At 40.2% G+C, this 14,085-nt stretch overlaps 1 protein-coding gene across 1 annotated transcript in view; it reads left to right on the top strand.

Moving 5' to 3' along the window:
- Positions 1–5,678, top strand: part of kcnj6 (potassium inwardly rectifying channel subfamily J member 6) — a 158,522-nt gene extending 152,844 nt beyond the window's left edge. The window contains exon 3 of the mRNA XM_084320164.1: positions 3,000–5,678. Within this exon, the coding sequence (XP_084176290.1) occupies positions 3,000–3,358 (359 nt within the window). The 3' untranslated portion in view covers positions 3,359–5,678. The remainder of the gene's footprint in view (positions 1–2,999) is intronic.
- Positions 5,679–14,085: the final 8,407 nt, after the last annotated feature.

Below are 14,085 nucleotides of genomic sequence, written 5' to 3'. Positions count from 1 at the left end.
TTATTCTGATAGTAAACATTTTCTTCCTTGTTTGCAGAAATGTGCTGCAAACCCAGCTGGTTTATAGCGCCCTCTAGCACCAGTCACTTCTAAATGAATGGGAGTGAATGTGGCTGCATGGCCAAAGAATACTTCTAGGGCCATCTACATACTACATAACAACATACTCGTAGGGCCGATCGTAATACCAGAAGAAGAATATAGTTCACTCACAGCTGTTTCCACTTGCTAGCTGTGTTTAACCGATTAGCAGTTGTTCAAGGTGATTATGTCACAACTTCGGCAAGTGAGTGGGAGACTTGTGTATCCCGCAGTCATAACCGGTTTCACTACAAACTGAAATCCCCCTCTCTTGCCCATTGTAGATTGTATAACTTGAAGCTCCGAACAAGCTATTTCAGGAAATAAAGACAGCCTTGTTGTCAAATAAGCCTCATACAACTCTCTCTCCGGACTGAGGTTACGGTTGGGGGATGGTGGTAGATGTTGATGGATGCTCCCTTTAACACATTCAGCGCCAATCACGAGTATAGTCGGGTTATCTCGCCGGGTCGGGTTTTGATCCTTTGATCTTTTTCCTCTATATTCTTGCCGATTGAATAATATATATGTATATTCTGTGTCTATTTTACCGAACCTGAAACGTGTTTTTCTAACAATCACAGTTTTGTGTTTTACCAGACGTAAAACATGCTCGGCAAACACAATCACAGTTTTGAGTTAAAACGAGGGTTTCAGGGAATCAACCAGAACGATTCGGGCTTATTGCACATAACACGTTTTATCTCGCAATCTATGGAAAAAGACTGGATTATCTTGGAAATGTGCGATGTTTAGCGTGTAATAAACTACAAACTAAACAAACTCTTTTTTCCATGTTGGAATACAAGTAGTGTCTGTCAAATGAGCCACACCATTGTCTCCACAGCTATAATACAGAACACACACACAGCTCTGCAACCATCATGAAACACAGCGGAAATGACCATTTTAAGCTGGCCTTCTAGCGGCAGAGATGGGGACAGATTATGGCGCTGAAAGTGTTAATAGTGGCTCGGGAGGTAGAGCAGTCGTCTAGTAATCCGGAGGTTCCCGGTTCGATTTCCGCTCCTCCTGGGTAGCGTGTCAGTGTCCTTGAGCAAGACACTTAACCCCTAACTGCTCCTGATGAGCAGGTTTTGCACCTTGGATGGTTGCCTCCACCGTCGGTGTGTGAGTAGTAGGGATGGGTACCGAATTCGGTACTTTTAAGGTACCGAACCAAAACACGTTGGTACTACCGAGTATCGATTCAAGTGAGATACCAAAAAAATGTATACGTTTTTTAGAATTTTATTTTTTAACATTTTTTTTTTACCTTTTTTCTTTTTATGTCAACGTTCACACGCACAATATATGCTTACCTCAAGTCAAGTCAAGTCAAGAGTTTTAATTGTCACGGCATACAGGTATACAATGAAATGCGGGTGGTCTTGCCCGCAACGATGTGCAATACAGTGGTACAACATATAATAGAATCAAAAAATGAAAAAACACATTGTGCAGTAAACAGGTAACAGGTAACATGGAGTGACATCTCGGTATCTGTACATAGTTATTTACAGAGCATATGGGACATGCTAGTTAGCTTTGGTAGTGCAATACACTGTTCCTGTTATTCTAATTTAAAGTGTCCTTTCCTTTGGCCATAAGTGTGCGTGTGTGCGACATGAGTGTGTGCCCGCTCATGTTAAAGTGTTAAGTGGCTGCTCGTGTGTGAGCGTGCACAGTGTGCGTGTCGTGTGTGTGTTCATGTGTGCTAGGATTTGACTTGATTCAACAACAAAGCAGTCGGAGCAATGGCAAGCCGAAAACTGTCGAAATTGTAGTTATTTGAAGTTTGCATCACTGAGCACAGAGCACAGATCAACAACAACACTAAAACGACATGGCCCCCCCTAAGAACCACCAGGGTAAAAATTCGCGCTGAGCCGTGGATGCACTCCGAAATATTGGCCACTATGAAAACCAGAGACAAATAAAGCTCTGAGTTTCGTAAAAGTCAGTCAAAGCTTACAAAAAGCACGAGCAGTGAACTCCAAGCCCACGCACGTGACTGAACTCAAACTGGAAAGAAACGACGTAAACTCCATGATCAAAACTGCAAAAAAGAATTTCATCAATGACAAAACTGAGGAAAACAAAAACAAACCATGTGAACTTTGGAATTTACTCAATAATCAACTAGGCTGCAGTAAAAAAACTTAAAACCAGATTCTCAAACATAAACATAAAAAAATATCTAATCTACGAATTCCAATCTGGCTTCAGAACATCCCACTCCACTGACACATGCCTTCTCTATTTGAACGACCACATCAAACAAGAGGTGGACGCGGGCTAATACTGCGGCATGGTCAGTCGCTGGACCTACAAAAGGCCTTCGACACTGTCATTCACTCCATTCTGATTGACAAGCTAAAAGCAATTGGTTTTAATAGTCTATCAGTGAGCTGGATGCAATCCTACCTTGAGGGGAGGGAACAGATGGTGGAGGTAAACGGTACCCTATCCCCCCCCCCCTCACAGTGAGCTGTGGTGTTCCACAAGGAAGCATACTAGGACCGCTACTGTTCCTAATTTATGCTAATGACATGTCGTCAGCTTGTGACTGCAACTTGGTTATCAATGAGCCATTCCCTAACCCTGCACTTGAATGAATGATATGATGTGGACACTCTAATTGTTTGAGGTATTGAGTTCCATTGGTGGGATGCTCTATATGAAAAGACGGCCTGGCCAAATACACTTTTTTTTAAAGGGATTGTACAGTCCCCCCTTGCCGCACCTCTAGTGTTCCTGGTTGAGGCAGACTTGAGGTTGATGAAACCGGACTTATTTGTCAATCTTTGAGTGAATGGGTAAAAAAAATGCGAGGAACAAAAATTGTAAAGCGCTATATAAATGCAACATTTACCATTTCCCTCCCCCCACCTTCTTGTGTGTCTTGTGCCTTGCAGGAATGACGTGCCAGGCCAGGAGTTCCTATGTGACCAGCGAGATCCGGTGGGGCTACCGCTTCACACCGGTGCTTACCCTGGAGGACGGCTTCTACGAGGTGGACTACAACAGCTTCCACGACATCTACGAGACCAACACGCCCAGCTGCAGCGCCAGAGAGCTGGCCGACATGAACACCCGTGCCCGTCTGCCCCTGACATGGTCCCTGGCCAGCAAACTGAGCCAGCAGGGCCTCCTGGGGTCTGAGGTAGAGGGCAGGGACAGAAAGACAGGCCTGCGCACCCAAGAGGAAGGCTCGGAGGAGCAAACTGAGAGGAACGGGGACATCGGCAACATGGAGAGCGAGTCCAAACTGTGAGGGGAGATGAGCGGAAAGCAGAGGGAGCGAAGCAGGTTCAAGGGCCGTGTGTGAGAGATGCGATGTGTCTGCCCTCACAGGGCGGCTCCACAGGCTTGCAGGTCCCGGGTCACAGGGGTCCCAGGTAGAGGACGCTGGGGGGCCCATGAGCATGGTCTGTAGACCGAGATGCCCTGCGACAAGCACACAGCTTTTGCCCTGAAACAGTCGTTTGTCGTTTCCCCCAAAACATAAGACACATGGGTGACTGCCGGACTGGGAAGCTTCATGGGGCAACTGCATGTTTCAAAACAACAATGTGTTATCCTCTCTTGAAGATATAAATTCATATTATAATTTTTTTTTTATTGAAAGATTGAAACATATAAATAACAAATAATATATATTCTAGGGGCGTTTGCATTTGTATTTTTGTACATATATTTGAATATTTGTTTTGTTGCAGAAGTGTGAATATTTGACAGAAAGATGTTTGATACCAATTCATTTAGATCAGTTGTGTACATATTCTATGCCTTATGTACGAAGCTTTCTTTATTAGAGGTTTGGTTTTCAGAAATATATAAGCATGTATAAACATTAACTGCAGTTCATTTATTCCGTATTGTGTACATAAGAGAATAATGTTAGTAGTGATAGGCGAAACGGTATATCTCTTACTGGATGCAAACCCTAGTTTAGGTCAATGGCATCTACAAATTCCCAAAGGAGAGAGGTTTGTCCAGCCCACTAGTGCAACCGCGCCTACAAAACAATTATCTTATAGTCTGATGTATCAAACACAAGGAAGCAGGGTTGGGTATCAAGAACTGCGCATCCAGTGGTACCGGTTCCAACATGGTTTATACCAGGGGCTCTCAAACCTTTTTATACCACGACCCCATTTCATTTAGGATTTCTTCTGGCGACCCCACGCTTAATGTATCGCGTAATTTCAATGTGGAATTAAGGAATATCAAAATAAAAGCACACATTGTTAAACTTGATCATTACAGCACTATGTTATCAATACACATTTATAAAACGAGGCATATTTTGCCAAAATATGTTGCCAGAACATTACAAAAATATCGATTTTTTTTTTTACTTGCCAATGTGCAAGTCGCGACCCGTAGTTTGAGAACCGCTGGTTTATACTACCCGGACGCGTGGCACCAACATGAGTACAGAACAGTGTGATGCAGCCACATGATCTGAGTTGCTGGTTTCCAGAGGCAGGTCAGAGGGAACAGAGCGAGAGTTACGGACGTGACAGCGGCACTGATAGAACAAGAGATGCCTTTCACCAAGTTGAAACTGGGTGAAAGTTGTGATTTGGTGTTTGCATGGTATTTATAAAAAAAATAAGAAGAAGATGTATTGATTTTGGCACTGTTTATGAACCGGCATAATTTTAGAGTACTGGTTTTGGCACCGGAATTGACTATTTTAAATGATACCCAATCCTACATGGAAGGCTATGCAAGCTACACCTCTAATGCATAGTTTGTGTAGCTTTCCATGGGTCTGACATGTCGGGTTACAATCCCCTCCTAGGGCCCATGTTGTGTGTTGCCATGTTGGTGCTGAACTAGTTACTTTAACCAAGTCTTCTAAACGTCACTGTGAGGTCCCATGGCCACTCGTGAGAGTCGTTGTCCCTTTCAGGTGTCCAATAGCACAGCCGAGATGAGAACTTTGAGGAGGATTGCCAACAATAAGGGGTATCTGCCATTGAAAGCTAAAGCGTTACAAAATCCCATGACAATTCTGAGAAAACATTCCAAACAATGTACACCTGAAAAAGAGTTATGGGACTTTTAGAGGGCTTGGTTGATTCAGGCAATACACAGCAAATCCTACATCTAACCTGCCACCTTCTTTGAAATGTTGTTCTTGGCAACCATTGGCTTCAGGCAATGCCCTTTAAAGCTGCATTCTGTAACATTTGCACATTGGTGGGGCCTCTCTGGCAGGGAAAGGTAGTTGCTATTCCTGTCTCCAGTACCCAGAAATTCCTTACTTGTCGCCTGTGTGATGTCAGTAAACTGGATATGCGCATGCTCAGCCACATCATGTTCTTCTTCAGCTGGAGTGGATTCAGTAAGAGTCCTGGGTGAGAGTGGCAACTTGCAGAATAACGAAACACACAATGCGTCTGACTCTGAAACAGATATGTAATAGTCAGACTCTGATTTTCATCTGTAAAGAAAGGTGTGATCATGTGGCCAAAATACACATCATAAAAGAGACAATGTGTCTTTTTTATTTTTATGAATGAATCAAGTTGTGGAGCGTGAACAGAACATTAACCCCACCAGCGCTTCAGCACAGCACCCACCTCCGCTGCTCTAGGGGGGGGGGGGGGGGGGGGGGGGGACAGTGGCTCGGGAGGTAGAGCAGTCGTCTGGCAATCCGGAGGTTCCCGGTTCGATTCCCGCTCCTCCCAGGCAGCGTGTCGATGTGTCCTTGAGCAAGACACTTGTCCCCTAATTGCTCCCGATGAGCAGGTTGGCACCTTGCATGGTTGCCTCCACCGTCGGTGAAAATGTGAGTAACAAATTGTAAAGTGCTTTGGATAAAAGCGCTATATAAAAAAGCAGCCATGTACCATCTAGTGGAGGCTAAGCATGGCTTAGTGTTGTGTCTTACCAGACCATTTTGAGGCTAGAGCAGCAAAGGCAAGTGGTGTGTTGAAGCACTGGCGGCCTCAGTACACACTCCAGAAGTTGGTAAATTAATAGAAGGGAAAGAAAAAGACACATTGTATTTTACAAGTATTACACAAGTATTTTAAGTCTACATTGAGGTTGCCAATGGAGTGTGAGAATTTCATTTGTTTTAATCTTGATTAAGTGACACTATTTCATTTAAAAAAAAAAATGAAATTATCTCACTATTTTGACAGATTATTTCACTTAAAGAAATGGGATTCTAAGAGATTAAATTAAGATATAGATTTTGTTTGCAGTTAAATTGACAATCGGTATGAGAAAAAGCACAAGATAATTGAAGAGAGCTCAGATATAGGGGCACTGCGGAGTGCATTTGCACCCAGATTATTTCTCCATGCTGTAAACTCCTAGAGGTACATTGTTAATGAATGAAGTGATAAAACACAGAGTTATACCTGTGCAACCCAGGTGGATTTGAATGGGAACACCCTCTGGTCAAGGGATATATTATAAGATTACTAGGATCCAGGCAGGGCTGCCCTGCTATACCTGCATGGTTTCATTGAACTGGAATATGGTCAAGTGCTGTGTTTCGTCCACCATTTACTGTCCGGGTTAACTTTTGTTTTAAATGCATTGTTTCCTGCGAAAGGTGTTCATTATGATGAACTTTTTTTTCTTTCATTTTCAGCTTTCTTTTCAATAATACATCATACAATGTTTGACAGTCTGCTGTCTAGAGTCATTTTCTAAATGGTAGAATGGCAGAGGCTGCAGCAGGGAATAAAGCTGAAAAGATCCAGTAGATCAGATCTGATCCATTCTCTGCCCCTGAAAGCAGTGTTTAATACAAATCGGCCACTGTCCTCTGAATAAGGATATCTCAAAATGACTGAATGGGTGGTCGGACAAAAGAAAAAGGCATAATTCATAATGTGTTGTTATTTTATTGAACTAATACATCCACCTCACATGCAACCTATTGAGTCGTTGCACAGGTGGGAAAGTTTGATTAATTTGATCATTTTCAGGTCTTAAAATGTTTGGAAATGGCACAAAAATTAATTTAATCCCGATAAAGAACCATTGTCATTTTGCATAGTGTGATGCTTGTTGATGAAAAAAGATCTTCAGCTATAGAGTGATGTGGTCTGGTTAACATCAAATTGTTATAAAGAAGGATCTTCAGCTATAGAGTGTGACACAGTTAACATAATATTGAACAGCCACTATTAGCATACAGTATATCATATTGATCCAATTCCAATTCAGTGAAGAACTGAAGGTCGAGAAAGTCAAGAATGAAAAATGTGCAGGAATCCTGAACCCAGCTAGCGGTTGTAGAACAACTCAAGGTAGCTTTGGTTGGCTTCCTGGCCCATAAATGTATTCACTACTGCATTATTTAATTCATTTAGATATCCAGCTGTATGAATCCATGCAAATTGTTGATTGGTGGTACACAGAAGTTTCACCATTACACAATAAAGGTCTCTCTGTATGGCATGGCTATAATATTGGTATGGCAGGTTTGGTAATGGTTATTATCACCTGAGCAACTCCATGATGATTATTTATTATTATTCTTTTTAAGATATTTTTGTGAATATCTGCTTTATTTGAAAGCACAGATAGAGAGACAAGAAACATGCCATAGGGGTATGGGATGACATGCATAAAAGGTCAAGGGTCAGATTTGAACCCAGGATGTTACGATGACATGGTATGTGCCTCAGCTCGCTGAGCCACCGCCAGAATTCTATTCTGTCTGGAATGTCCATTTCACTGATTTCCCCAGTTAAAATTCCAGGCAAAATTATCTTTATTTATTTACTTATTGATTCATTTATTTATTCCTTTGTTTATTGTAGCTTTGGGGTCCTCTGTGATTGTACCTCCATTTGGAACATAACCACAGTATTTTGAGGTTATGGTGATTACTAAAGGTATAGTATTAAAATAAATGATCTCCTCCCGACTCCTGGTTATTGAAATACGTTTGGCAAAAAACATTTTAGGACTGAGGAAAAACTTCAGAGAGACTTGGTCCAAAGTAGAACACGGAATCACAGGTAGGGCTGGGAGGTGTACCGGATAATATGAAAGTATATCGTCCTGGATCCAAGCAAAGGTATGGATCTATAATGTACACATTGTAGGAAAAATACTGTACAGTTAACCAAACTGTTCCTTGCAGCAGTATTAAACAAGTACAAAGAAAATAACCATTTTGAATGAAATGAGCACAATGTGAATTGAGTGCCTCAGACGAAGAACCATATAACTGGGTTTTAAGTTTTCAGAGAAACAGTTGTGGTCTATCTCTCCCTCCCCCCCTCCAATACACTCCCACACCCACAGCCTCTCCTTTGTGTAATCTCCTATCCCACTGTCTGCCGTCTAACCCCTCCTCCCTCCTTTACCTTTCCCCAGCCCCTCCATTTGACCCGGCCCAATGTCTCATCCTCCTATCTCCTTCCCACTACCTGACCACACCCCTTTTATCATGTATAAAAATCGATGTACAATGTAAATCTGGGAGCCACTTCCGGGGTCCTGGGCCCTTCTGAAGCCAACTCCTGTTAACCTAATACATTTGGAACAACCAATTATTGACCATGCAGCGAATTATTTCGTCCAGCATCCACGACAGTGTTTTCAAATTTCATTATGTAAAGATGGTAAATTAGAGTGTTGTGTCATTTCATAGCTAACCCTTATACTACTAACCCTAAATACTACTAACCATAAATACTACTAACTTGTATATTACTAAAGACAATCGAGGCTGTGTACTTTCTTGTGATATATCACATTCACACTCCAAGTAATTTGGCTGGACTACAACTGCAAATACATGCTATTTCAAAATAGAGTTATATGGTTCTTTAGCACAAGGGTTCAATTGTATTACAACAAAAAAGAATATATTGTAATTTGTACTGGAAAACGAAACACAGTCAAATATAGTTATACTGTCAAAACTAAGTAAGATATTGTGATATGAAATTTTGGTCATATCACCCGGCCCTAAAGCAATAAATAATAAATAAAACAATAATTAAAATATAAAGTTAACACTTCATTTTGATAGTGTATCAGTAACTTGTCAACAATCTCCAAAAGTATTTGAAATATATTTACTTGTCTGCAATCTACTACAAGTACTCTATTGTATTGAAAATGAATCTAAAGTGTTAAAAATTATTTCACATAGAACTTCTAAAATCGATCTAAAAGTAATCTATAAGTAAGATAGCGACTACTGCTGTCCCTGTTGTCCGCTGTCAACCACCATTTCTCCCAGGTGTCAGGCTCCCCATTCACTTCCATTCATTTTCGAGGACCAAGTCTAAATGTAATACTTCTGAATTATAAATAAAGAAATACAGCAATATTATTCTGTGTAATTTATTTAGTCACAGGTACTTGTTATTCTTTAGCTAATATTGCCATTTTCAAATTACAAGTATAGGAACTATTTCTCATTTGAGGTGTATAGTTTGACCAACTGTAAATTTCTTGCTGTTTAGAATATTTCCTCCAGCAGGGCAGTAAGTAACCATGGTAACCACTCCACACTCCATGTAAGGCTAAGACACACAACACAAACCTACAACAAATTGACTGGATCTGCTTTTATTTTTCAAAGGTAATAACTCACATCAAATGGCAAAACAAACATGTACCTTTGACTCAGTATTGTCTGCTTTATTGAAATCTGCACAGCAGCAGTTTGTTTATACTTTAAACAAGTACCTGTGACTAACTATATTACACAGGATACTATTGCTGTGTAGCTTGTTTATACTTCAGAAGTCTGATATTTAGACTTGGTCCCCAAAATGAATGGAAGTGAATGAAGAGCCTGACACCTGGAGGAATGGTGGTGTTGACAGCAGTGGCCAGTGGACACTATAGCTTACTTGTAGATTACTTTGAGGTAAGAAGACTGCTGATTTATACTAAAGTGAAATATCCCTTTAAGTAAATCATTTGCTTCATTTGAGATAAATTGGCAAATATGTAACATTTTGTATCATATGCTGCTCAGATTTCATATTCAGGATTTTAGGATGCAGTTATGGGTTTTGAACATTATTTTCTCTTCAAAATTGCTGTAATTCTGTGTGCATGCATATGCGTGTGTGTATGTGTGTCCATATGAAAGAAGAGAGAGCAAGACACGATTTATGAATAATAAATACAATCAAGTATTTGACTTGGCTGTTGAGGTTCAGATTTAAGCGTGCTGCACTAAGTGAACCATGGGGACATTTCATCAGTATTTAGGCTCCACTGCTACAATTTTGTATTAACAGAGTTAAATACACTGTGTTAGAATAAAAAGTAACAACACATTTCCTGTTTACCGTGTGTTTTTCCCAAATTCGATTGGATCCGGCGGTTATATGGTTTGGCCTTTCAATTATCTAAATGACACATTTAAAGACATTGGTCCCCAGATTCCACATGGCAAGTTTGGTGAACATGGGGTGAACAGGCAAGTAAAAAATGCACAAATACCATATTTACAACTGCTAATAGGCTACTCCTACTGTTGGGAATTGAAAGGATCATAGATCATGTGACTTTTAGTAGGTGATTGGAAAAGACTTAAGAGTCCAAGGTCTGTTTTCATAAACATTCTGAGAACACTTCTGTACACTTTCAAGTGCTAATTTGTAAAAAGTGAATAGTAAAAAAGTATTTCTCAAGCAGCTCGCATCAACTTATACATTTTCTTTTTCAATTGAAGCTACCACACAAAAAAGAAGACATAATAAAGTTTAGTGTCCGGTTCAGTTCTGTAATGCATTTCCTATAGGGTGACCAGGTGTCCCCCTTTTGGTTGTACTGTCCCACCATTTGACCGAACGTCCCACATATTGAGAGGATGTCCCACTTTTTGAAGCAAAAAAAAAACATTGGTCTCGGTGAAGACCATGTTATTCTAATAAAAAAAAATTACATTATCTATCTGTCCCACTTTGTCCCACCAAAATCTTACTGTTGTCCTGCTTTTGGACTTTTTGCATCTGGTCACCCTAATTTCCTATAATGTTGTTCCTTTAAAGGTGCAATCTGTAATGCCGTCAAACAGCGACCTCTATATGTTGAGTGGGGATATGGGAGGGGTTGCTATCGCTGGCCGCAACTTAGGATCTGCCAAGAGAGGTGTGGAGAAATTTACACTATAATAAGTTATTATATATATCTATTATATATATATAGCCACATATAATGTACCTATATATAATATATATACTATGTGTGGAGAACAATAGCAACCCAATAGCAATAACAAAGAAATGTACACAAATTGCAATACAAAGCGGGTTTCTTTTGCCTAGAGGTCGCTATTTGACAGATTTATCTCTCAGTGTACTTTAACTTGAAACAAATGATATAAAAACTATATCATGAACAAATTGCTATTGATATCCACATGGCATCTGAAGTGAAAGAACACAAACACAGACTCGGTATTAAGTTAATGAACTTTTTTTTTAATATATATATATATTTATATATATATATATATATATCATACATAAGACCGTTTCAATATAATACAAAGTGCTCTTCTAATTATAGTATTTTTCAACATTATCATATACACAGCAAGTATTGACTAGATCTTACAATCTGTGGACACAGGTGTTTTGCCTTTTCCCATGCTGCACATCAGACATCCCGCAAACTGTGTAGTTATTAATCACTCATAAACGGACTGGGGGGGGGGGGGGGGGGGGGGCTGGTTAGGTGGGGTTTTACAGAAAGGCAGGAGTGGCAGAGAAGCCAAAATAACCCTTCAAAACTGAAGGAAACTGCAGGGAGCAGAGCAGAAAATCGTAGGCTCAAAATGGGAGTAAACTGGATGTTTGTTGACAATGCACAATATTTAGACGACCAGATTTCCCCACTCATGTATGGCAGCCCGACTTGAAAACAGCGGCAGTGTTGAGCCGCAAGCAGATTCCAATGTTAGTAAAAAATAAATAAAAAAAAAAACAAGAAAAGAAAATACAAGTACATAATTGCGTATGTATTGTTCATTTAGCTTTGTACAGTAATATACCCTGTTTATTCTATTCAATAGCTACTCTCCTGGTAAAATCTTAAACCCTATATATTTTAGAATTTGCTCTGGCGTAGTCGACTTACTTTTGGCCTGGAAGCACCAGACTATATTATCACAAAATAAATAAAGAAAAGAAAGCTTCCACTGCATGGTCTCCACATTCACAATAGGAAAAAATTTGTGTGTTCTAGGCTTCCTTTATTTAAAAAAATATAAATATATACATAAATTCAATTTCAGCTATTAAAATGGGGTTGAAAAATGTAACTGAAGCCTGCTTTTCAATTTTCTTCCCCCCCCTACGGACGCCTCATCTCAAGCTGTTGTCGCCACTCTTACATTTTTCACTTCTTTCCTCAGGCATCAGATTATGACAGCAAGGTGGCTCTGATCATTTGACTTGTGACACCTCCTTCACCTAGTTTCCTTTTGGATGCAACACTGATCTTTAGTCAAAACTTGTGTGGATCTCAAGCTATTTTGGACCAATACGCCTTTTCCAAAACATTCCCGTTATAATTTCAACCGTGTACAGTGCCTCCACAATTGGGGCGTCTTCAAAAATCAATTGTGCAAAAGAAATAAAGAAGAAGGGGGGGGGGGGGGGGGGGGGGATTTTAGCCACTGCCATGAGGCCTCTGCCCGGAAAAGAAAAAAGAAATAAACTATTTTAAGGCAGGTTTAGCCAGGCACATTTTGAAATAACTTCTAAATCCGTGTCACAAATTGACGTTTGTTAATGCACTCTTGTTGGACAGTAGGCCTCTTTCGTCTGTCTCGTGGAGACATAACAGCCCCCTCAGTGATACCCTGGAACCTGCAGAGTAGCACCCACACAATCCACTTCAAATGTACCCCAAGTCCTTGGTTACAAAAAAAAAAAAAAAAAAAAAAAAATGTAGAAAGAATGTTTTTGTTAGGGCTTTTTTTTGCGCAAGGTTGGGGAGGGGGGCAGCTCTGTAGGGCTGTCCTAAACTGAATAAAGTCGACTACTTGTCATAGGATTTTGTCGACTAATCGATCAGTTGATTTAAATCAACAAATGTGAATTTGTTTTCCTGGATCACTGTCTTGCAAATGACTGCAGTCATACAGGAGGACCTTTTCAAATCTATTGCTGAGTGATCACAGATGAAAGCACATTTGTAAATATTATTGTGATGCCAGATATATGCTTACATACACATATATATTTGTAGGAAATAACTCATTCAGCATCATGGACAGGGGGAGAAACAGAGGCTAAAATGTCCTAGTCGACCAACGACCCTACCGACTGATGAGACTAAATCCACTAAGAGGCAGCCCTACTGAATGATGAGACTAAATCCACTAAGAGGCAGCCCTACTGAATGATGAGAAAAAAACCACTAAGAGGAAGCAGCCCTACTGAATGACGGGAAAAAAACCACTAAGAGGAAGCAGCCCTACTGAATGATGGGAATAAATCCACTAAGAGGCAGCCCTACTGAATGATGAGAATAAATCCACTAAGAGGCAGCCCTACTGAATGATGGGAATAAATCCACTAAGAGGCAGCCCTACTGAATGATGGGAATAAATCCACTAAGAGGCAGCCCTACTGAATGATGAGAATAAATCCACTAAGAGGCAGCCCTACCTCAAGTCCTTGGTTACAGGGGAAAAAATGTCCTAATGATGAGAATATATTTGTTTGGCTTGTGAGGGTAAAAAAGACAACCAGCTCTGTCAAGGATATAACCAACAGTAAATGTACTGAGCAACAGTCCCAGTTTTGCTTAAGCAATAGATACAGCCGTTTTGTACTAACATGAAAAAAAATAAAAAATAAAGGTCTTGAAACACCTTGTAAAAGTGCACAACTGCTACATTATTTGTTACAGACATCTATGTGCTATAAAAACCGCTTTGGTACAATAAATTATCAAAAAGGGAAAATAAAATCAATTTCTTTTCTCTTTTTTTTAAGTTCACAGCATAATTGTGAGGCAAAAAGCTGTCACGTA

This window comes from Notolepis coatsorum (assembly GCF_963971535.1).
Source record: "Notolepis coatsorum genome assembly, chromosome: 8".
Lineage (NCBI taxonomy): Eukaryota > Metazoa > Chordata > Actinopteri > Aulopiformes > Paralepididae > Notolepis > Notolepis coatsorum.
Note: the sequence above shows the minus strand (reverse complement) of the source record. Positions and strands in the feature narration are given on the sequence as shown.